The sequence below is a fragment of the Lactuca saligna genome, chromosome 3 (genome assembly GCF_052625555.1).
Source record: "Lactuca saligna cultivar CGN05327 chromosome 3, ASM5262555v1, whole genome shotgun sequence".
Taxonomy (NCBI): Eukaryota; Viridiplantae; Streptophyta; class Magnoliopsida; order Asterales; family Asteraceae; genus Lactuca; species Lactuca saligna.
The window spans coordinates 28,029,180-28,054,973 of record NC_136419.1 but is presented as its reverse complement, the minus strand read 5'-3'; the positions used below and the strand labels follow the sequence as shown (position 1 = coordinate 28,054,973).

The following is a 25,794-nucleotide window of genomic DNA, read 5'->3' as shown; positions in this document are numbered from 1 at the left end:
GTGACTCAGAGTTCATGGGACTTGACGAGTCAGCGGGTTGACTCGGCGAGTAGAGTCAGTCAGGTAAGTTGACTTTGACTGAGGACTTTGACTTTGACCAAGAGTTGACCAGTTGACTTCCAGGGGTAATTTGGTAATTATTGGTATTTATTGAGTTCAGTCTTTTGGTATTATCAATGATGGAGTTCGTGTCGGAGGTTGGAACAGCGTGATCTTATCTTTTCAGTCAGCAGTTGCGAGGTGAATTATCCTCACTATATCGACAGTGTCTAAGGCACCAAGGCCGACCCTTTATCAGATTGTAATCCGGGTATTGTTGTTATGTTATTGCTTTGCTATGTTTGCATCATGGTAGTTAGGATGGTATATGTTAGAGACTTGGTTAAGGTCGGTATCCTGGTACATAGGATGATGCTATATTAGTGACCGGTTAGGTCGGTATCCTGTTTAGAGTATGTTATGTATGTGATCTGCTAGATCAGTTGATTGATGATTAATTGTTATGTGGCTATATGTTTATGTGCACATGGTGGGTTGACTAGGGTTGGGTTGAGGCGGGTCCTGCTTTGTGTTGTAGGCCAATATACCCAGTGCGGACAGGATATTCCGAAGGCCCAACGAGCGGTCCGAATAGGATGTAGGCCCCACGAGGGCGGACCAAACGTGCCGAGGCTCGGAGAGTGGACCAGGCCGACTGAAGGCCCGGTGCGGGCGGACCAGTCATACTGTAGACTCAGAGAGTGGACCAAGTGGATTGAAGGCTCGGTGCGGGCAGACCAATCACTTAGTTGTTGAACTTTGAAAATTTTCAATTTTGATATCCCAACTTTGAGGAATTGTAAGTCATTGAATATTAAACCAAAAACGACAAACTTATGTACAAACTCTAAACTACACGCTGAAAAAAAACCTCATGATAATTCAACTTCAAACGAACTATATATGTATGTTTTAAAATTTCATAAAATACAAAAATAAAGCTGAAAACCAAAAAATTTGCAGCTTTGATATCCCGACTTTGGGAGACTATAAATCAATGCATATGAAGCCAAAAATGACAAAATTAAAATTTAAAAACATGTACAGACTCTATACTACACTTTGTAAAAAACCGCATGCTATTCCAACTTCAAACGAATTAGATATGCATGTTTTAAACTATCAGTGAATACAAAAAAGTTGAAAACATAAAATTTCCAGCTTTGATATCCCGACTTTAAGAGATTGTAAGTCAATGAATATAAACCCAAAAATGATAAATTATAGTCTAAAATCATGTAAAAATTATAAACTACACTATGGAAAAAACCTGATGCCAATTTGACTTCAAACGAATGAGATATGCATGTTTTAAACTTTTCACAGAAATCGGTTCCGGCCCCTAAAACCGGTTTCGATACCTAACACGGTCCCACCCGATTTACCCGGACCCGAATGAACCGAAACCCGAATTACCCTGAACCCGAATAGAGCTATTCTTTAAAGCCAGGACCCAGACCGGTTTTACATGTTTCGGTTCTAATGGTTTCGATTCCGGTTCCGATCCGGTTTTCCGGTTCTAAATCTCATCCTACTTTGCGAATCAATATGAACATAAAACCTGAAACATTAAAGATGTAAACAAACATAATACCAAACATCCAAATCCTCTTATGATGAAAATGAGTCTCACTTCCTTATATCTTCTTGGTCATGAATGTCATCGAACCCCTCAATTAGAAACCCTAATTGTGATTTGGAAAACATTGAGGGCCCGTAGATTTGGCCGATTGATAATCCAATTTTGGATTCGAGAAAACCCGCCATTGATTCGGCTAAACTGGAGGACTCTGAGACGTCTAAGGGGATTGAATCAGATTTTAAATTGTCAGCATCAGGAGGAACGATGCGAATGTTAGGTAATGCATGTATACCAAATCAGAGGAAATCTTTTTCAGATTCACTGAATTCAAGATCACATAAGAAGATTTTGGAAAGACTTGAGGAGTTTTGGTTGTTGATGGAGAAGGATTTGGCAATTAGGGCATATTCAAATTTGATAGTTTTGAGATTTGGCTTTAGTTTATTGTGGAGTTGGATAGCATCGAAGAAGATGATCAAGTAGAAAGATCTAGGGCTGGCATTGAAGATTCTGTAGAGAATACTTTCGTTGAGGCGAATGATACCGGAAGGGAATTGTGATTGTAGGGAGTGGAGGTCGGCGACTATATTGGCGGCAACGACGGATGAGGAGTAAGGCGTACAGAGGAAGATATATGTGATTGTTAGTAGTAGGTTTAGAATCAAAAATGGTTTCGTAGAAATCACCATTTCCAGTTCAAGAGAGATTTCTTGGGTTTCGTTGTGAAGATCAAGAAAACACTAGATGACTTACATGGTTGCTGTGGTATGTATGTAAAAGGCAATTTTGCCAGTATGTATGTAAAAGACAATTTTGCCCCTCGTATGCTTGCATATGTTTAGACTTAACTAAAAAATAAAAAAAAAATGATGAAGTTAAGTTTTTAAACTACAGGGACCATCCTGGAATACAAAAAAAGATTAAGGTCCAAACTTGATTTTTATGGAAGCAGCAAGGATTATTTTTGACGATTTTCCTTTTTAAAACAAATAATATTGATCGGCGGCACCAGCGGCCAACGTCCAACTGTCCTCGTCAGAAGAACCTTACGACGTCGTATTTAGGTTTTCTGACTGAGCGGGTAAGTATAGTGTGTAACGCACACCGCGCAAAATCGTCGATCGTCTTCTACGCCAAATTAACAACACGAAACCCTACAATCTCCATTTTTGCGACCGTATATATCAAATACACATACTGAAGGAACCCAGAAGTATTTTATTCTTATGTGTGTGTATTTGTGTTTGCGAATCGAACCGATTTCTATAATAATCGGTAGATATGGAAGAGGATAGTGATTTGGAGCACGTTACGGGAAGTCCGACAGCTGGAGAGAGTGGATTTGTTCACGTAGAGTCGATTAATTCGGCTTCAATGGATGGTAGCGCAATTATTCAGGTAATTTTAGTCTTTACTAATTTAGACAATTTTATTTCAGCTGTTCACAACTGAATAGCAATCCCTCCTTTTATGTGCATTGTTCTCCCTCCTATCCAGAAACAAAAAAAAACAAGACAGGGATATTCTGGTTGAGATAGAAACCATTTTGACTTTTGATGTCCACTTGAACAGTTGTACTCAAATTCAGAAAATTTATCAGGATCATTTGACAAACTATGAAACTTCCCATAGGTTTACTAGTGAGAAACTCTTGATCTTGAATTTGTTAGACCATGCATGTCATTTAAAAAAGTATGAAATTTGACTTCAAAAGTCAATATTATATCTCTCTATGTTTGGGAATGGAGGAGTCCTTGGTATGGTTATGCAATTCAGTATTTATATCTTCTAATAATTATCGTGCAGCTTTAGGTGATCTATAAATTGTCATTAAGTTTGATAATTTCACACTATTGGTTTGTTGGCAAGTTATTTTACTAGTTTAAATGATGTATAATTGACTCAGTACCTTGAACTTATTATCAAACTACAATTTAATCTTCTTGTGCAGGATGATGGGGTAGTGGTAACAAGAGTAGACACTGTACAAGATGAGTCAAGTGATTTAAGAATGACTGATGATGGGGGCAATGAAGAGTTTGTAGATTGTCCAGATGACTTACTTTCCTATGATGGAAGGACTGATTTTGATGAAAGTCAGGAAGCAGAAGAAGTAGTTTCTGAAGATCATCAACATAGTTTATTTGACAGTGAACATGAAATCTTGCCACACCATTATCAGGTTGTAATGTGACTAATGTCTACTACCTTTTACTCTGTAGAAGTCTTTTTGACTTGCATTGACTGACTAAGCTTTTCTTGCAGGAAGAAAGACAGCAGCTGATGACAGAGTTGACTAATCTCCGCCATAAGCTGAAGATCCTTATCAAGAAACATCCATTGATTGATGGAAAAGATGGTGCTCTGTTTACTTATGAACTTGCAGCAGCAACAGTAGCTGGTGATGACAAGTCTTTGTGGCCTCTGCATGAGATGATCTTTGACTGCTCTAGGTTTATTGAGCTTGCTTTAGGTGAACAATCACAGACTGAGCACACAGTCAAAGAACTCTATTCCACTATAGATACAAAAGATAAAGAAATCAATGATCTTAATGTAAAGATCTTTGAATACTCCTCTGTTGAGACCACAACAGATAGAATTTTATCTTCACTTGCACATGCCCTTGGTGTGGAAGAATCCGTGCAAACATCTGTTAGTGGTAAAATGTTACATCTTGAAAAAGGTATCTCCTTTTTAGTTGAAAACCACAATCACTTCCTTTCAGAAATTGCGATGCTTAACCAGTGTTTGACAGAGATGAAAAGGAAAGAACTTGAGTTGACCCATAAAAGTAGTCATATAGAAGATGAATACAGGAAACTGATGGAACATTTTGAGAGAGGTAGAGAAACCATTAAGATGTTGAATTCAGAGATTGGAAGGCTGAAAGGGGAAGTTGAAGTAGAGAAGACAAGGTATAGTAATACAAGAGAAAAGCTTAACTTGGCTGTGACCAAAGGGAAGTCTTTGGTTCAACAACGTGACTCATTGAAGCAAGCAGTTGTAGAAAAGACAAGTGAATTAGAGAAATGTTTACTTGAATTGCAAGAGAAGTCAAGTGCCCTGGAGGCTGCTGAGTTAAGAGAAAAGGAGATGCTACAGTTTGAAACTTTAGCTAATTCACTGAAAGACCAATCTTTTAAGCTACAAGATGAAATTAACACAATGAAAGAGGCTGAAAGTGTGAAGATTGATCGCCTAACAGTATCACTGTTGATAGAAGCTCTGGAGAAGAAGTATCTTGAAGATGAGGTTGCAGATATGACACACAAGTTTGAAGATTTTCTCAAGAAAGAGAATATGGATAGGTTGGAGCTGGATAAGTGCTTGAGTAAGATAGCTGAGGTTTCTGAAGAACTTCGTGTGTTAAAAGATACGAATGGATTTCTGAAAATTGATCTTCAAAGATCCGAGGATAAAGTTGGTTTATTGAAGGAAAAGTTATCAATGGCAGTTAAGAAGGGTAAAGGTTTGGTTCAAGAGCGTGAGATAATGAAGCAGCAAATAGCTGAAAAGAATGCTCATATTGAGGCATTAAGCCTTGAATTGAAACATCAAGAAGATCATATTAGTAAGTTGTCAAGTGATGTGGAACGGATAATAAAGCTGGAATCTGATCTCCTACATTCAAAAGAAGAAAGGGATCAAATTGAGCAATTCTTAGTTGAGAGCAATACCATATTACAACAGGTAATTGATGCAACTAATGAGATTATTCTTCCAAATGATATAAATGATCCAGTTGAAAAGGTGAAGTTGTGTGCAGCATATTTAAATGAATCCCAAGTTTCAAAGGCACAAGTAGAACAGGAATTGAGAGATGTAAAAGACGAAGCCCTGAAAACCACAAAATCCCTTGAAGATGCATTATCTATTTCAGAAAAAAACATGTCTCAGTTAAATGAAGAAAAGATAAAATTGGAAAATCTAAAAACTTGTATTGAAGAGGAATTACACAATGCAAAGGAGGAATCCTGCAGAACTATAAAGTCACTTGAGGATACAGTGTCTCAGTTACAGACACATATGTCTCAATTTTCTCATGAAAATGAGACGACACAAAATAACATAAATTTATTAGAAAGTGAAATAAAGAAGCTGAAAGATGAAGCTGCATATCATGAGCATAAGTTCATGGATGCCTCTGAAACTATCAAAACATTAGAAGACACATTGCTGAAGGCCAACAACTCTGTTTCCAATCTTCTTGAAGAAAAGAAGAATGCTGAACAAGAAATTTCAACCCTCAGGGAAGAGTTGACATGCAAGACAGATGATTGGCCTTCTGAGCTCTCGAGCTTTCTTGAAAATCTTCAAATGCTTTTGAAAGATGAAACTTTGTTGATCTTGTTCAAGCAAAGTAATGAGAAAAAGTTTGAAACCTTTATAAAAATGGACCATTATCTTAAAGATATGAAGGGTTATTTAGATTCAGAAGAGCTTCAAGATTATCCTGACATTGAGGTAACAAATTATATCCTCACAATATAAATATGGTTTTTGTTCAGCTCTTTATGACACTTGTTTTTTTTCAGGAAAGATTCCAGTTATCAACTCTTTTCAACAATGTTCTCAACACTGATACAACTAACAGCAATGAAGCAGATGCTGAGAATATCAAATCATATGCAGGAAAAACTTTGGAAAAGTTAAATTTAAGAAACCAGATTCTCACTGATGAATTTATCCGGTTCTCTACATTCATTGATGAGCTAACTACATCCTTGTTAACAAAACTGGAGACAATAAAGAACATTATGCCAATTACACTTGAACACACAAAAACTTTGCAAAAAAATGTTGATGATTTGCAGATTGATAAACAAGTACAGGAGAAAAAAATGTTATTAATCTCCACCGAAATACAAGAATTGCAGGCTGAATTAGAGAAAACCAGGTCAATATATGACAAAGTCAAAGAAGAAAATGACATGCTACAACACAGAGTTTCTAAGATGGAAACCGAGCTTGAAGCATCTCAAACCATGAGGGGCGAAATGGGCATTAAATTACAAGATTTCCAGGCAAAAGAAGATGAGTGGAATAGAAGAGAAGCAGAGTTATCTAAGCAACTAACTGAATTTGCCAAAGATCATGGTACAGTTTAATGAATACATGTATTTTAGATATGTTTACATTTAATATAAACATCTTAACAATATTCAGCTGTTTTTCAGAGGCTGAAAATAAAAAAGGTCTGACTGAAGCATCTCCATTAGCTCCACAGTCAGAGATATCAGAAGTTGAAGATCCGGTATGTATTTTCGCATTTTATTAGCATCATTTATTTATTTATTTAAAGTGATTTTTTATTCAGGTATCAATTGGAAAACGGAGCATGTCTATGGTGAGAAGTTCACGTAGGGGATCAAATGACCATCTTGCCCTCAACATCGATCAAGAATCTGACCATTTAATTGATAAACAAGAAACTGTTCAAGACAAAGGTATGATCCTAAAAAAATTCTGTTATTCATTTACGTTAAAATGTTGAAATTTGTTTCAAACTTTGGTGTTTTTAGGTCATATATTCAAGTCGTTGCATACATCTGGTCTTGTGCCAACACAAGGGAAGATGAAGATGATTGCAGATAGGCTTGATGGAATGTGGTAAATAAATTACTTTTAACTAACTTAGTAAAAAAAAATATGGAGTTAATTTGTAATGGGTTAGTTTTTGACTTTTTGTATGTGTATAGGGTTTCAGGTGGGGGTGCTTTGATGAGTAGGCCAAGGGCAAGGTTGGGTCTTATAGCTTATTGGGTTGTGTTGCATTTATGGCTCGTGACCACTCTTTTATGACCAGTAATAATGGAGATCAGCTTGTAAATTGTACCATAGAGATATGTATATAACAAGATTCGACACAATCAACATTTACACATAAATGTTACAGTTGGAATAAGATATATATATATATATATATATATATATATATATATATATATATATATATATATATATATCCTTCATGTACAACATAACACATGAAGGACTTTAAATAATGCAATAAACTAGTTGGAATATCCACGCTTTGCTGAGGTGTTTTAAATGATGAAACTTTAGGGATTAAACTTTTAACATTTCAAAACGATGAAAATTTAAAAAGAAATGAAAGGTGTGTAATTTGTATACACCCCACCGATCCTCTTGTCCCGCTGTTAGGGATCAATGTAGGCGGGTATCCGTCCTAATTATCTGGATATGGAACCGGAACCGGTGGTTCTTAAAATGTTGAAACCGGAACTGAAACCGACGGGTAGCGGTTTCAATACCGAGTACCAGGTTCGTTAAATTTGTTGAATTTTTAAAACTTATAAAATATCTATTGTAAATTTACAAGAAAGTTATCGAGACATCAATATGTAATTTTTGATGCGTATTAAAAATGATGTTTATAAAATATTAGTAGCTTGAAAACATGATGAAAAAATGTGTATGTTTCTTAAAACCTTTAACGGTTCCAAACAAATTACTCAAAATTTTATAATATTATATGACGTTATTCTAAATATTGTATAAAGTTAGCGATTGTGATATATATATATATATATATATATATATATATATATATATATATATATACTAATAAAAGAGTAGTTCTTTTGTCATGTGTCATCATATTAGGTACTGTAATAAATATCATGATACTTGTCAATCTATTGGCACTTGTAATTAATATCATGACACTTATCAATCTATTAATTCTCAATTTCTAATTTCAAAATTTAAATCACATTTTAATTACATTAAATTAATAATATTAGAATAAAAATAAAATAAAATTATACAAATTATAATAAAATAAAATTTATACAAATTATAAGATGATATATTTTACGTATTTATTTGAATCAACGATTATAATTTTATATATAACTAAAAAATATATTTTAATTAATAAGTTATTTAAAAATATTAATTAATAGTTTTGAGTTTTTACTTAGAAAGTTTAATTAATTTTCTAACCATGGTTCCCACGGGTTATAAACTAATATATATATATATATATATATATATATATATATATATATATATATATATATATATATATATATATATATATATATATATATATATATATAGGATTAGGTTATTTTCTTTCTTACATTTTTTATGTGCTAGAATGCACCAATAGGAATTTAGTAAATTAAATAATTATTTAATTAAATAAATATAGATATTAAATGATTTCCATAATTATATGTATATTAAATGATATCCATAACTATGATTCTCTTTTTATGGAAACTAATTAAATCCGTCATTAATGTCAGTAATAACATTCTATCAAAATGAGTTCACATCTATGTTTTTATATATGAGTTTATATTTTGTTTCAGGGCTCACTCACTTAAAATAAAATAAAGTTGCATGAAATATGAAGAATGTAATCTCATTCTGCTGGAATACACTATCATTTCTCTAGATATGAATTTATTCTGAAAGAATATTATTGTTGACATTAATGATGAGTTTAATTGGTTTCCATAAAAAGTAGTTATAAGTATAGATAACATTTAATATACATTTAATTAATACTAAATTCATATTGGTGCATTGTAGCACACAATAGATGTGAAAAACATTTGAACTTACCTATATATATATATATATATATATATATATATATATATATATATATATATATATATATATATATATATAGAGAGAGAGAGGAGGGTTCAATTGAGAAAAAAAAGGTTGAGAATTAGGGAATCATTCTCAGCCACTCATTTATTTTTGCCGCAAAAGCCTCTTTCGTACCAGTGGAAATGGAAAAGTAATAGACATGTGTTTTCCAACAAAACATGTTTCCTTAAACTATATTAAACGTTACCTTAATATATAAAAAAACATACTGTTTTCGTTATTTTTTTTAATTTTTAAGAAGCTATTTTTATCGAAAAATGATTTTAAATATACCAAAATTCATGATTTTTTATTCGCTACAAATAGACATCCATATTGATATAGTTTTAAGATAAAATAAAATTTTTATTTTTTTTATATTTTCAGTTTTCATTATTCATAAATGAATAAAAATGAATCAGTTTTTTACTACACTACATTCGTTATTCACTTATGAATAAAAACTATGATTATTTTTTTTTTACAATTTAAGTATCATTCATATATGAATATAACATATAATAAACATAGTATATTCATATTTAAATATTAAACGATGCATTCACTTGTGAATATTACATAGTTTATTCACTTGTGAATATTAGATGATATATTCACTTATGAATATTAGATAATATTTTCATATCTGGATATTACGTAGTATTACATGGTATATCACATGTGAATATTACATAGTATATTCACTTGTTAATATTAGATGATATATTCACTTATGAATATTACACAATATATTCACATATGAATATTACAATGTATTTTTATATTACATTGTTTATTCACTTGTGAATATTATATGATATATTAACTTATGAATATTATATAATATTTCCATATCTGAATATTACGTAGTATTACATGGTATATCACATGTGAATATTATATAGTATATTCACTTGTGAATATTAGATGATATATTCACTTATGAATATTACACAGTATATTCACATATGAATATTACAAGGTATTTTCACAAATATATATAATTTTTATATATTATTCACATATGAATAACATACAAACTTGCATATTTGTTTTTTTTTTTGTTTTAATAATCATATACCGATTCAGGTGAGAAAACATATCTATATATGAATATAACGTGGTAATTTAGTTTATGCATTTCATCAAACAGTTGGAGTGCATACAATTTAACTTTTTTAAAAATGTTAAAAACATGATCCTTTGACTATTTAAATCTTACAAAATAGTAGACTGATAGAGAATTATATGAAATTTTTCAAAAAAAATGATTTCATCTTTTTCTAACCTCAATTTTGAAGTTTTATTTGATAATCGATGTTGAATGAATGATATGAAGTGGATTTTCTGTTGATTATCGATAATGTTGATCTAATGAAACTGGGAGTATAATTAATCGTAGATGTTGAAGATCTGATCGTATTCAAGCATAATTGAAGGTTGGATTAAAAGAACCAAAAATAAATTTTTGTTGTTAACTGTTGAATCGTGTTGATAAAAATGTTATTGACGAAGACGATGATTGATTAGCACTGGATGATGTTGATGATGGTTTAATTGATGATCTCTGGATGATTGTTGAAGGTTGGAGAAGAAAGTTGGATAATGAACGATGAATGGGTTTGAAGTGTAATCTAATTCTCTACAGATACATATTTGAGATTGAAGGTTGTTATCATATTTAAAAGTTTGTCACCGTGTCTTTTTATGCTTAGATTAAATGAGTGACTGAGAATGATTCCCCAATTCTCAACCTTTTTTATTTTCTCAATTGAACCCACCTATATATATATATATATATATATATATATATATATATATATATATATATATATATATATATATATATATATATATATATATATATATATATACCGGTTCCGATGGGTACACAACGGGTAGCGGTTCCATAAAAATAAGAACATGAACCAGAACCACTTAAGGTAGTTCAAATTCTGGAACCAACGGTTCCGGTTACGAAAGCGGGTACCCAGTTCCACTGGTCATCCTTACCCGCTTGCGATGTTTGAAGAGTGACCTTCTTCATTCCGACTTTTCTCACATGTTTTTTACATTTTCCCAAAAGTACTTGGTTTCTTTAATCCATTTATAACTCTCATTTTCCAACATTCTTCTATTTTGATATTTTTTTCATCTTCTATTATCAACCCAAACTTTTAACATTCAGACTTTCGCTACATGTTTTCTAAAATGTTGCTAAATTCAACCCCTTTCCTTTATTCTTTGTCATTTTCATCTATTATATTCTACTGCCCTTTATGTTTTTTATATTTTCCTTAATCCATTTACAGCTTAGCCTCCCATTTTCCAACATTCATCTATTTTGATACTTTTTCCATCTTCTATTATCAATCCGAACTTTTTAACATTCAGACTTTTGCCACATGTTTTCTAAAAAGTTGCTAAATTCAACTCATTTTTTTTATTCTGTCATTTTCGTCTACCATATTCTTTTGTCATTCATGTTTTTTACATTTTTCCAAAAGTGCCATGTTTCTTTAATCCATCTACAAATTAGCCTCCAATTTTCCAACATTCTTCTATTTTGTTACTTTATCCATCTTTTATTATCAACCGGGACTTTTTAATATTGAGACTTTCGCCACATGTTTTCTAAAAAATTGGTAAATTTTTTATTCTCTGTTATTTTTGTCTATCATATTCTTTTGTCATATTTTTCTAAAAAGGATGATCCGTGCAACACACGAATATTTTCCTAGTTATTATATATATATATATATATATATATATATATATATATATATATATATATATATAGTTTATTGAAAATATATCAAAAATAATGGTTTTTAATTCTCTACATATATAATATAATATTGATATATTGTTTACATATATTTAAAGTTAAATAAAAGTATGATAATGTGTGGTATTATGCCCATGAGTTTTGTGGACCGAAGGCAAAATGAAACGACAATAACATGACAGTACAAAAATGTGGTATGTATGGTATGACATCCCCACCAGCCTAAGAGAGAAAAAAATTATAAAAATATTGAAACTCTAATTAATACAAATTAAAAAACACACGAAATTATAATTAACTTAAATTAGGTCGACAAAAGGGAAAAGTATTTTCACGTTGATGCTCCCTTTTCATTTCATTTTATTTATTTTAAAACAAATTACCAAAACTACCAAAAAGAACCATAATTTAAATAAAATTGAAATATATATATATATATATATATATATATATATATATATATATATATATATATATATATATATATATATATATATATAAATGATGAAAATTTAGGGTCAAAAATTTGTAACTTTTTAGAACAAAAAAAAAATTTGCAAAAATAGTCCATATGGTTTTCAAAGTTCTATAGTTTTGGTCCAAAAATATTTTAGTTTCTCTCTCTCTCTCTCTCTCTCTCTCCCTCTCTCTCTCTCTTTCTCTCTCTCTCTCTCTCTCTCTCTCTCCCCCTCTCTCTCTCTCACACACACACACACACACACTCATTGTTATGTTCTTCAACCCTAAAAAAACCTCACACGGAGGAAGTATTTTATAGAAGATCTGATTTGGCCTCCTCACATAAATCCTTATTAACGAAGATAAACAGATCTTGGAAGATTTGGGCATCTGAAAACCCTTGCTCCGACAATCGCCACCTGACCATCAACGAACAAGATGATGTTGTAACTGGGCAAGCGACGCTAGAGCGATGGTGGTGGCGGCGGCTGAAAACCCTAATCACTGAAAGATGGCGGTGGCCACATTTGGGTTGGGACAACTCCCGTTAGAAGGGTGGTGACGACATTTGAGAGGCGTCTGAACACCCCTACTTTGACGAGAAGGCATCATCTCCGATGATAAAGGCAACAGCTCCGAAGAGAAGAGTGGGGGGCCAACGTCTAGTAATATTTTGTGACAGAAAGTTGGTGAACGGTGCTGTGGTGGATGGTGGGGAAGTTTTATCGGGTTTGAGGAAGGAGAGATGGGGGTGAAGGTGAGATTAGATGTTTGTGGTCGATGATGGTGGCGGTCGGTTGGCGGTGGTAGCATTCGATGGTGATAGTGGCAACCATTAGGGGTGATATATATATATATATATATATATATATATATATATATATATATATATATATATATATATATATATAGAGAGAGAGAGAGAGAGAGAGAGAGAGAGAGACTAAAAGAACAAATATAAGGGTATACTAATCTTTTTAAGTTGATAGGACCAAAATCACTAAAAAGATCTAAAATTAGACCACCAATGCACTACCAAGTTTTTTTGGACCAAACTATAAAATTTTGACAATCATAAATACCATTTTTACAATTTTGTTTAAAAGATATGTAGTTTGTAAATAAATAAAAAAAAATTCTAGGGACTATAATATTAAGTTAGATAATTTGTGAATAAATTGAGATAATAAATTATCATATTTATAAATTAAGATAAAACTGTAAAATTGGTTCTTGTGGTTTTGCAAAAATTATGGATAGCGTTCAAAAAATGTACAACTTACATTGAAAGTAAAAAATCATGAATTTTCCATGGTTTTGGTCGCTAAAACACCTGAAATGACCATTTTATTAATTTATTTTTCTGATTTTTTTTTATATTTTGTTTTATTAATTTATTTTGTGATTGTTGTTTTCATATTTTGTATCATTTTTAATAATTAAAAATAAAACAAAAGGCGATGGGCCCATTAATGCCCCATCTCCTTTGTGATCATAAGAAACCAGATGAAATATTCTTTCTTCTCTCGACAAACACTTGCGTTTGTCTTAATTTCAGAATATGAGCGGGTGAATGAAGGCCATTCTCGATTGATTGGTATCGGTTCATAGTGTTAAAAAAAATATGTATATCAGGAAGAACATTTAAGGCTGTGTTTTTTTTTCTCCATAAGTGTTGTCTATACATATTTTTGTTTGGATTAATAATGCTATAAATTATTTGAACATGCAAATCATAAACGACAAATTGTAAAAAACAAAGACAATCAAAAAGTAAATTAAAGTTAGGTTTGATAGTATCATTTAGAGGTTGTTTGTTTTTTTGCTGCAGATCTGCAAAATCACTTTTGTCTGCACTGCGCAGACATAGATTCTCGCAGTGTGTTTGTTTTTTCGAAGTGGACAGATCCAAAAATGTCTGCACGAGGTTTTCACCATACAAACATAGACTAACATCTTCTAAGATCCGTGAAATCCTTTTAACCTAAAAAACACACCTTTTTTTTTTCTTTCTCTATTCGGCCCATCCATTCTCACGTTTCACCCACCATCGACGCTCCTGCTTCGCTCCAACATCGTCTTCATCGTTCATCTTCTCCAATCAACACCGTTGTCCGCCATCACCTCCTCTCCGATCACAGGCAACAAAAAACGCCTCCTCTCCCATCGCAGATGAACAACAACGCAGCGAACATATTTGCTTTCTTTTTTCTTCGTTTATTTCTTCGTTTTTTTTTTCTCGTTTCTAACATCAAATTGATGATTAATATTGCTTGAAAACTCTCTAATGTACTGAAATATGTGGTTTAATTTTTCTAAAATTTCTTCTTGTTGTATGAATTTGTTGTTGGATATTGGAAATCCGAAAATATGGTTGAAAATAGATTTTCCTATGTAAAATTCTTATTAAATTTTGCTGGAAATCATATTCCTTATGTATTTTACTGGAAATTTCATAAGATTGCTGAAAATTAATTTTTTTATTGCTAAAAATCAAGTTTTTTGTTGTTGAAAATATGAAAATAGTGCCGAAAATCATATTCCTTATGTATTTTGCTAGTAATTTCATAAGATTGATGAAAATCAAGTTTTTTGTTGCTGAAAATCAAATTTTTTGTTGCTAAAAATAAGCAAATAGTGCTGAAAATGTGTAAATAATTTCTAGAAATTCCATAACATTGCTGAAAAATTCAATTTTGATGTTGAAAGACCCTTTTAAGTTGTTTAATATGCTGAAAATTGTGAATGTTGTTTATTCTTGCTGAAAAGTCTATAATCTAGTCACATTTGTTGATTCTTTTTGCTGAAAATGGTTGTTTTTTCTTAAATTTGAAGTTAGATGTTGCTGAAAATGTTGTTTAATATTGCTGTGAAAATCATTGTTGAAATCAAGTTTTTTTCTTGATTAAAATATGAAAAATTGTGCTGGAAATATGAAATATTGTTGTAAATGTTATGATTTTTGTTGAAAATACTTTTTACAATACCTTATAAAATCTTATTTGTCTAATGATATATTGGTTATAGAAAACCCATTTTTTATTGTATGACTAATTTAGTTGAATGAATTTTATTTTTAGTGTTGTATGATTATTATTGTTAAAATTTTGGTGTTGAAAAATCATTTGGAGTTTGTAAAATAATTTTATTTAAAATTCAGTTTATTTTAGCATCTTGCAGACGTTAAAAAACAAAGTCTTCTTATTGCAGACTGCAGACGTATGATCCACCTCTTCTGTTGCAGAGGCTTACAGATGTGGTTCGCAGACTGCAGATATTTTTGCTTCAGAAAAACAAACAACACATCAGTATTCTAATTAAAAGATAGCAAAATGTACTTCTCAATTGAGTTAATACATAATGTCACCAAAGTGATTTATTTTGAAAAATATTACTTACAGATAACTAAAATCATATATGTTATGGTATATGTGTTTATTAATACCCATAGTTGTACCTGAAGTGGATATGTATCATGAATGACAAATTTATTATTGTTGAGAAGGACTCTCGAAGCTTTTTGAAATGCTTTAGCAGCTAAACTTTATATTCAACCAAAGATAAAGTAATCATATGTTAGAGCATTTAATAATCATTACAATCCCCCATGTGACCCTACCACTCCTAAAAAAGCAAGTTGCAATTAAGTTACTAAAAAGAAGTCAAAACATAAAAAAAAAATAATGATCTTTTCATGCAGACATTTGTATCCATGGTGGAAAAGTGGTTAATAGTTTAACAAGGGACAAAAAGAATAATGAAACCATATAATTGATTCATATTATACACGATTCCATATAATTGATTCATACTATAACAAGAAAAAGAATGCAGTGGAGAGGCTAGTGAAATCTGTGATGGATGATGGATGATGGAAGCCGACAACAAGACGTCGATACAGAGGTTGAAGATTTTTTTTTTTGTGTTGTGTATGATACATGATCCTATATAGGGTTAATAAGGATAAATTGGTAAATTGTGTGTTGTTATCCTTATCAAGGATTCTCTTATCTCCAAATCTCTCCAATTTCGGAGGAAGATTATCCTCTGATTTCATTTCTTTTATTCCCAAATCATTCCAAAAAAAACTCGGGAACACGATGGCTTACTATTTCTATATTATTCCCCCACTTTCTATCCATTTCCCTCATGAAATGACACTCGGGAACAGGGTGTTACTCTCTCCAACAAGACAAAGTTTCTACCATCGTCCTTGTCTCCACTGACGACAGCAACCGGTTTTTCTCCTCCACCCTCTGTACCACCTCTATCTCTGTTCTACCTTACCACAAGAATCAATTCAAACAATTACACATGAAAGAAAGAGAGAATAAGGTTAACAGAATGAATTTCTTGAAGGGAAAGAAACGACAACGGTTTAAGGAGAGAGGTTTGTCACCGGAAATCAAACATACATGGAGGCTTCTAGAACCGTAGTTATGCCCAAAACTGGGTATTAGTTGGAAGCGGAGCTTAGAAGGGCGGAGTTTTTTGTGAAGACGGTGGGGGATAAGCCACAAACGGTGGATTGGGCATTGAAGAGACAGATGAACCATTCCATGAGTAAAGGAATTGATTAGTTAGTATTAGTTTATGATGATTCTAATTTCTCGAAAATGTTGAGAAGGACCGGAGATTCAAATTTAGGGAGAGTGGTTTGGTGATTGGGACAAAGCATTGGCGAGATAAGTTGATGTGTGGGTTCCATGGAATAGGGTTGAGAATAGGGAGATTATAGAAGAGGATTTGGTACTCAGAACCAGAAGTGATTTATATGATTTTGTATGATGAAAACCCTTTCTAGTTTTTGATTTATTACAAGAGGTTCAACGTAGTTTCAGTCTTTGGGTTATGTAAATTTGTTTTCTGGAATACGAGAGAGTAGTAATATAATATGTCTTTCTCTCCTTGAATTTGAATATGGATTTATTTTGTGTTCTAGACCTGTTTATGTTCATGCCTAAAAATCTTGAGTGAGAGAGGGGGTACGATGGTTTTAGGTGTTGTCGAGTGGGCGACAAATGTCAGTGATAGGTGAGGTGGTTGGAGGTGGCCGATGATGGATCTGGTTTTTTTTTTTTTTTTTTTTTTTTTTTTTTTTTTTTGCATCTTGAAAAATTGTAGGTGAAATGTGGGGAAGAAAAAGATGTGGAGAGATAGTGAAAAAAGAAAGATAAAATAGGGTAAAAAAGAAAAGGAGGGAGAAAAAAAAAGGGGAGGGGTACGGTAGGGGTGTTGTTTTATTATTATTATTTTATAGTTATTTTAATTCTAAAAAAAATAAGAAAATGTAAAAAAGAAATAATCATGGTAAAATATTCATTTCAAATTTATTTTGATCAAATACACTATAGATTCTTAATTTTGGACTTTCCATACAAATCAATAATTTTTTAAATTCTATCTATAGTTTTTACAAAACAAAAAGGACATATTTTGCAGTTTAGTCATAAATTAATTATTTTGACGCGCATATATATATATATATATATATATATATATATATATATATATATATATATATATATACCATTTGACAATTTTTTAGAATCCATTATGCTACGTGTCACTATTTTTGATCCCAGCTAATTGTTTTTCCCTCCCATGACTATATTGTATTTTGATTTGCTCTCTTATTTATCACTCAATTTTGAGCAGTTTTGTGCATAATGCCAATTAATCATGAAGAAATTAATATGAGATCCCTAAAAATTATAACACCCCGACTCCAAGGTATAAGTTTTAAAGCATTATGTATACGTTTATGGACCTACTCGACGATTTGGTTGCCCCAACTCGTCGTGTAGAGGCGGGTTAGCCTGTGTGGATTATTGGACCTACTCGACGAGTAGGAGGACCCGAACTCGACGAGTAGAAGCTGGAAGATAAAAACCTAATTGTTAGGTTTTGCATCCTATTTAAAGAACCTTAAGTCCTTACCTCCAGTCCCTTACCACCTCTTGACGGCCAGAAGAAACCCTAATTGCTATTAATCTTGTTCTTGAGTGTTTGTGAGGCTTAAAGAGTGATTTTGGTGTATTTTGTGAAGAAGGTGTGAAGTACAAGAAGCTTGGAGCAAAGAGGAGCTTGTGGATCTGACTCTACTTATTTTGAAGGTAACAAGTCGTTACCTTGACTTATCTTTAGCTAGATCCTTTCATGTTTAGGTTTAGGGCCATCTTTAGCATTTTGGGAGTCATTTCGTGTATTGGGTATGATCTGAAGTTGTAACTTCAGATCTGGACTCCTCTTGGTCCTTATAGCCATAAAGTTATATGATTTAGCAAGCTTGGGCCTCTTTCCTTGGGTTAAACCTTTCCCTTAGTTTGGTTTTGGCATTTAGGACCATGCATGCACGTAAAGTTTGCAACTTTACATAGAAACCAATCCCTAAGAGGTTATATCTGCAATATAGGGCTTTGGGGTGGCTTAAAAACGTCTGGATAAGAAGTGGACTGCATAAACTCGACGAGTCGCATAGACGACTCGACGAGTCCGATGAAGATTGACCGTGTATAGTTTATGCAAGTACTCGGCGAGTCAGTAAGACGACTCGACAAGTCAGTTAGGGTTTTCCCGACTTTTGGATCGCATGAACTCGACGAGTAGTTAGGAAAATCGGCGAGTCAACTAGGGTTTTCAAGATTTCTTGAGTTTTGAAAGGAGTCAACGAGTCAGTAAGCTGCACTCGATGAGTTGGGTCAACATGGACTGTTGACCTTGACCGTTGACTTTGACTTTGACCAAGGGTTGACCAGTTTGAATTCTGGGGGTATTTTAGTAAATTGGAAATTTATGGAAGTGGTCTTGTGGTAAATATAGGTAGTGGAGTTTGTGGCTGTGATTTGAGAGTTTGAGATTATCACTTCGGTTTGACAATTGTGAGGGGAGTTCTCCTCACCATACTAAGGGGTCTAAGGCACCAAGGTCGGCCTATTGGATTTGATATCCTAGTAGTTGTTGATATGTCGAATATAAGTTAGTATTGCATGCTAGTTTTTATGATATTCTGAGAGTGCTAATGCATGCTAGTTGTTGTAATAGTTTGATAAATCTATAGGACTACCTGTGATATGGTCTGAGTATCCGTATGCTTAGTTAGTATTCAATATGTCGACATGTTATGTGGGTAGGGTTGAGTTTACACTGCTCCGTGCGGTGACCAACAAACCCTGAAGTATACCAGATATGAGCTGAGGGCTAGAGAGAGCATGCCAGACTCATACTGAGGACTCCTAAGCATCCCATATGCGAGCTGAGGGCTAGGAGAGCATATTGGAGAAGGTGTTCTTAGTCTCTTGTTGAAATTGGGTTTGGCTTTGAGTAAGGGAAGTGATGAGTTCTTAACGACTCATTTGATGGTTACCACTTTATTGTCCTTGTTGTTGAGGTTGTTGGTAATCTGGAGGGGGACGAGATGTTTGTGGATATGGAGGTTTTTGGGATGGGTATTGGGAAAATTGGGGTCTCATCATAACATTTGGTGGGTTTTTCTTTGGTGGGTATGGGTTGTTTGGATTAATCCTCCAGTTTGGGTTATATGTATTTTGAAATCCCATGGGTTTTGGTTGACCTTGATATCCTCCCATTGCATTAAAATCCTCCTATTCACTTCCAAGTATAGGACACTTATCCGTATAATGCCCCGTCGTTGCACAAATACCACACACCATCAATTGTTGACCACTTCCCACCACCATTTGACTTAACACATTAGTCAAATCCAAGAGCTTTGATTCCAAGTATTGGGTGTTGCTAACTTCACCAACCACTTGTGGGGAATTTCTCTTCATTTCACTTCGAGTCGCAAAATTTCTTTGATTTTGAGAAATGGTACCAAAAAGTAATCTTATCTCTTGAGGTGTCTTGTTGAATATGTCACCACCACTTGAAGTATCAATCATCCTTCGATCTTTTTCATTCATACCCTCATAAAATTGTTGAAGAAGTAATTATGCGTGTATGTTATGTTGAGGACAACTTGTACATAAGTTGTTAAATTGCTTTAAAAAATCATGAAAAGTCTCATTCTCCCCTTGACGAATCCCCAAAATGTCACTTCTTTGACTTGATATTCGAGAGGTGGGATAGAACTTGCTATTGAAGGCTTTGAGTAACTCTTCCCATGTGTGAATAGATCCTGATGGTAAGTCGAATAAACACTCTCTAGCTTAATTTATCTTCCAAGGTGAGCGGGAAGGCGGTTAACTTGAAATCATCCAATGTCACATGTTCGGGTAACATGCTAACACATATTATATGAAAGGACTTCAAATACCTTTGAGGATCTTCTCTGTCCAAACCATGGATCTTGGTGAGTTGATGTATGAAAGTTGATTTCAATTCAATCCCTTCGTTGTTTGCGGGATAAACAATACCAAGGGGTGTGTGAGTAACATCCATCTCCATCATCTCTCTAAGTGTCAACTCTTGAGGGGGATTATGTAGAGTGGGGTTATTAGGATATTGTTGCATGTAATTAGGGGTTGTTGGTAATTTGTGTATGATATTGTTGGTGATTGTACATTTATGGTGGATAAGGTTTGTAGTTAGGGTATTGGTTGTAGGGAGGTTGTTGTTGGGGGTACACTGGTTGTTGGTACATTAGAGGTTATGGGTAATTAAGTTGATTTGGTTGATGTGATTGTTGTTGAACTTGAAAAACATTGTTTTGAGGTTGGTTGTTTTGATGGAAGTTTTGATTTTGTGGTTGTGGTTGTTGATAATTAGGTTGATTTGGTTGATGAGGGGGTTGATTCCAAGGTGATATATCTATGAGAGGTTCTTGGTGTTGTTGTTGTCTTGGTTGTTAGGGGTGAGGTATTGTCATCTTGAATGTTTGGGTTTGGGTTGGGATTGTAAGGTGGAGTGTGATTCATGGCTATGTAGTTTTCAAATGAAATGTCTTCAAAGGAATGACCAACAATTGCAGAATTTGGTTCGGTGTTGGTATCACTTGAAGTATGAACTTGATCTTCTAAGTTGATTAGTGGGGAAGAGGAAGAAGCTTGAACAAGTTGTTGTTGCTTTGCTTGTTTGGCTAACTTTTTCAACCTTTTTGCTTCTTTTTCAATCTTCGGATTGTAGAGTAGTTCCTCGGTTCTTGTAGACCTAGGCATGAACAATCAAATAACAATAACCAATATCCCCATCAACGGTGCCAAAACTTAGTGGGATGTCAAGTCCACCAAGAAAATTACACCATCTGTTTGCAAATAAAACGTAATATAATGGTAAAAATGGGTGTCGATCCTCGGGGAAATGGTTGTATTCAATCACCAATGCAATACACTAGAACAATTGTAAATAAACTAACTAACTACAATTAAACTAAAATGGTGGGGGGGGGGGGTTGTGATTGCTTAAAAACTAAAAGACTTGAATAACTAAAAAGCTTGCAATTAAGAAAGACGGTGAGATGCTACAATATTGGAGATAATTGGTTAACCAAGGCAACTCAACACAATGAACATTTGTATGTTTATCATTAGGATTCATTATGAAGCTTATCATTCATCCCAAATTGGTTATAGCTAAAGTTAACCAAAATAGAGAAATTAGCCACTCATGGCAACAAAATAACAATCACAAAAATATAATGGTATCAAGAAACTACCAATTATTTAGAAAGATGAGAAGAAAGAGTATCAAGCTCCAAAATCGCTTCTAATGGTCTCCCATGGTGGAAAATCAAAGTGTATATGAAAAATCCAACCCCCAAGGTAAATGGTAAAAAAAATAACCAAAATGCCCAAAAGTGTGCAGTTGTGCGGGTACCCGCACAAGCATTGCACGATTGAGATTACAGCCTCACAAGTCCAGTCAAGCCCAACTCCAGTCAAACCGCAACCACAATGAGCTCCAAAACCCTACAAAATATCTCATGCAAAATAGAGAGTACCCGAAACGATCCATGATAAAGAAAATAAAGAATATACAATGCAATGCTAATAAAAGAGCTAAAAATACTAAAATAAACTAATAAAAATAAGGAAATAAAATAAGCTATCACTGTTATTATGTGTGCTATTTGTTATGTATCGTTATTTTGGGGGAACTCACTAAGCTTCGGGATTACATCAGATGATCGCGAGAAGGCGAATATGTGATCGTACAACTCCTCAAATTTTATGATTTTGATTTTTGGGATACTCTGACATTAAAATATTTTGAAAACACTTTGTAATAATTAATGGTTTTAATTGTTTGAAAAAGTTTTAAATTGGCTCAAATTTTATGGATGTTACAAAAATCATCCATATTTAACTTATTGTTGGTTCTCAAATCCATAAGTCTCGCTGATTTGCTACTTGTCGATCCTTTTCTAGCCAAGGTTAGTGTGTATTTGATGATATATTACAATTTTGTGTGTTTGATGCTATATTTGACTCCAAAAACCAATCATGTACTTTTACTGATTTTCGTTGTTGTTGTGTTAACTCTTGATGCTTTTGAGCTGCCTAATCTTCAAAAAAACCTAGAGAGTTATAAGTGTATTATCCCAATTGGGTTACTTCGATGGAGGGCTACCTACATATATGCTCAGGACTAAAGACATCGGTAAAGGTATTGATTCAAAGATCCTTTCTTTGTAGAAATCGATTTCTCTCTTCATATTGACTCTATCTACTATCATTTCTCAGAAGCAAAAAAATGATGGCATTAGGCCAAGGTGTTTATGATATTGGATTGATATCAGTTTATGATATCATAGTGCAATACTTAGATATTTCAATTCTAGCTTCCCTATTTCAACACAAATTTATTTCTTATCCAACCTAATGTAAGCATAAACTAGATTTGAAAATAACTATTCCTAGTATGTGATTTACATCTTAAATCGTTTAATAGATCCCATGTTCATCCAATTGTAGGATATCAACACTTCTTCCTTTTTAACATTCTTATCAATTCGGCCCCATTTTATTAATCTTTTTTTTGAAGATTTTAACTTTTGCGATCTGTTTAGGGTTGTGCGTTGACGCCAATGAGGCGATGATGAAAGAATTTAAGCTTTTACATAACCTGGTATGTGTATGTACCTGCCTTATCATATACCAATTTACTTGATGTTTTGTCCCTGATTTAATTACGCTTGGTTACTTTTGGTCTAAATGGGTATATAATGAAAAACAAGTTTTTTTTGTTCTTTTATCTGTTTAGCATTGAAGCATCAATAAAACCTTATTTTTTTAATTCATCTTGAACAACCATTTTGTAATGCCTCGACTCTCATGTATTAATTTTTACAACTTTGTTTTTTGTAACGTCTGTGTTTCTGGGCTTGCCATTTTTAGCAATGTAATAGTCTAGGTTAACCTTTGTAACCCGTTTTGAAATAATAGAAGTGTATTATTTGAGTATTATATGTTTTGTGCTTAATTGCTTAGTTATGTGGTTTGATTAACTAAGAATAAATAAAAGCGTCAAAATTTAAGTGTAAAATAAACTTGATATCTTTATATAATGTTGTAGTAGTTGAAACAAGGTTTCCGAAGATATAAAGAATGTCGAAATCCGAGTTATAACGAGGAAGTTATGACCTGTCGAAGTTTCGCGACAGAACCGACAACGCTGAATGACGTAAAAAGTGAAATTTACGTTAGAGCGATAGTTAGCCTTAATGATCTAAATGTGAATCGAATATCTCGTTGTTTGTATCAAAGCAATAAAAAGTTAGGCGATAATGGACGTCAAACGAATAAGTTATGAATTTATAACGAAATTTTCTGTCTCGGCCTATTAAAAATAAATAATAAAAATAACTCAAAATTAGCCAACGGAGTCTAAACGAAAGTTGTAGAGCGTAGTCTCACCTTCACGTGGATATAAAGAACGTCGAAAACGGAGTTCGTATGAAGAAGATATGAATTTTCGAAGTTTATTAAATAATTAATAATTAAATTTAATTATTAATTCCGGTATTATCCGAGGACGAGTCACCGGACTCATCCGGAGTACGCCCCGCGTACCGCGAAGAGTGTCGACACTTCGGATGACGCATGCAGTGACGATTTCGGAGGCATGTACGCCCCGCGTACTGGGAGGTTCCAGCCTCCTATAAATAGGATGCGAGGGGTCCGGGCATAATTGCTCATTTCTCGTCCATTTCGTGCCGAAGCTCTACGTTTTTACCCCCGAAGCCACCCCGAAGCCCCGGTATCATTCCCGAGTCCCGAAGCAAGTCCCGAGATCCCGAAGATCCCGAGAAGTGCGGTTCCCGAGCCGAAGCTCTGCCCGCGAGAAGTTTGATTTTTGTAGAGATCTTCCAGATCTGCTGAGGGTTACTACTTTTGCAAGTCGTAGTGCTGTCCGATCATCTTCTGATCAAGTGAGTGTATACTACCTTGATAATAAACACGATAATAATACAAGTATGATCAAGTGAGTGTATACTACTTTTGCTGTCCGATCATAAACACGATAATAATACAAGTATGATTTGAGTGTACTAAGTATATTGTTGTTTATATGTGTGAGTGTGTTGTTACTTTCTCCTAACGTATAATTATGAAGTATTTTATACGATATACGTGTTATGTGTATATTTTGTTGTTATGTGTGTGAATGTATATTCACTTTCTTCTGTCTTACAGATCTGATTATTTCTATATGAAATACGTGTTATGTGTGTGTGCCTCATCTGTTATATGGAAAATGTATTGATCAAGCATGCTATACAGGTTTTGAAAATATGTATAAAAATGTATGTTTTTATCTACTAATATGTTGGGTAGAACATGGGTAGATAGTTGGTGTGTAATAAACAGATGAGAGGCCTCGTTGTTGTTTTGATCCAGTCATCTAGCGGAATTTAGATGATGACCACGGACTTTCTTAGACAGTCTAGTGGAACGCTAGCAGGCTCATAACCTGTAGGTGTTAATGAACTTGAGTGTTCATTCGCTGTATTCCATCCCCCTCATGGTTGCCTCTGAGGAACCCCCGAAGCATGTGTTGTCACCCCGATGAAATATTCTTAGACTAGGTCCCTAGTGTTAGTTATTTTAGGGACATAAAGTGAGAATAACGGGAATGGGTAATTGGGTTATTGTTGGTTGATAATAATTAATTTAATTATTTATTGTGGGTTGAAAACCCTATATGCTCACCAGGCTCCCATGTCTGACCCACTCAGTTTTATTTGTATTACAGGAAGTGGCGCAAGGGCGTCAGATGGATGAACCATCAAGTTGTTTTGTTTACAAGTCTGTATATGTATATATTTGTTAAATGACTTGTAATGTTATCGTTTATGCTTATTGGCCTGTATCGGAACATGACACCCCGA

General features: G+C 33.4%; 1 protein-coding gene across 1 annotated transcript; it reads left to right on the top strand.

The window, feature by feature from the left end:
• Positions 1 to 2,644: 2,644 nt before the first annotated feature.
• Positions 2,645 to 7,529, top strand: LOC145034904 (trans-Golgi network-localized SYP41-interacting protein 1-like). The gene is made up of 8 exons (XM_078983465.1): positions 2,645 to 3,019; positions 3,573 to 3,803; positions 3,887 to 6,088; positions 6,160 to 6,721; positions 6,802 to 6,878; positions 6,942 to 7,071; positions 7,147 to 7,234; positions 7,324 to 7,529. Exons 1-8 carry the CDS (start codon positions 2,903 to 2,905, stop codon positions 7,424 to 7,426), a joined length of 3,510 nt encoding a protein of 1,169 aa, XP_078839591.1. The 5' UTR covers positions 2,645 to 2,902; the 3' UTR covers positions 7,427 to 7,529.
• The last annotated feature ends 18,265 nt before the right edge of the window (positions 7,530 to 25,794 follow it).

Excerpts from the sequence above, each read along its gene's own strand:
- LOC145034904 (XM_078983465.1), top strand. The coding sequence starts at position 2,903 with ATGGAAGAGGATAGTGATTTGGAGCACGTTACGGGAAGTCCGACAGCT. Across the intron at positions 3,804-3,886 it reads TCTTGCCACACCATTATCAG|GAAGAAAGACAGCAGCTGAT; the intron begins GTTGTAATGTGA and ends CTTTTCTTGCAG. Across the intron at positions 6,879-6,941 it reads TATCAGAAGTTGAAGATCCG|GTATCAATTGGAAAACGGAG; the intron begins GTATGTATTTTC and ends TTTTTTATTCAG.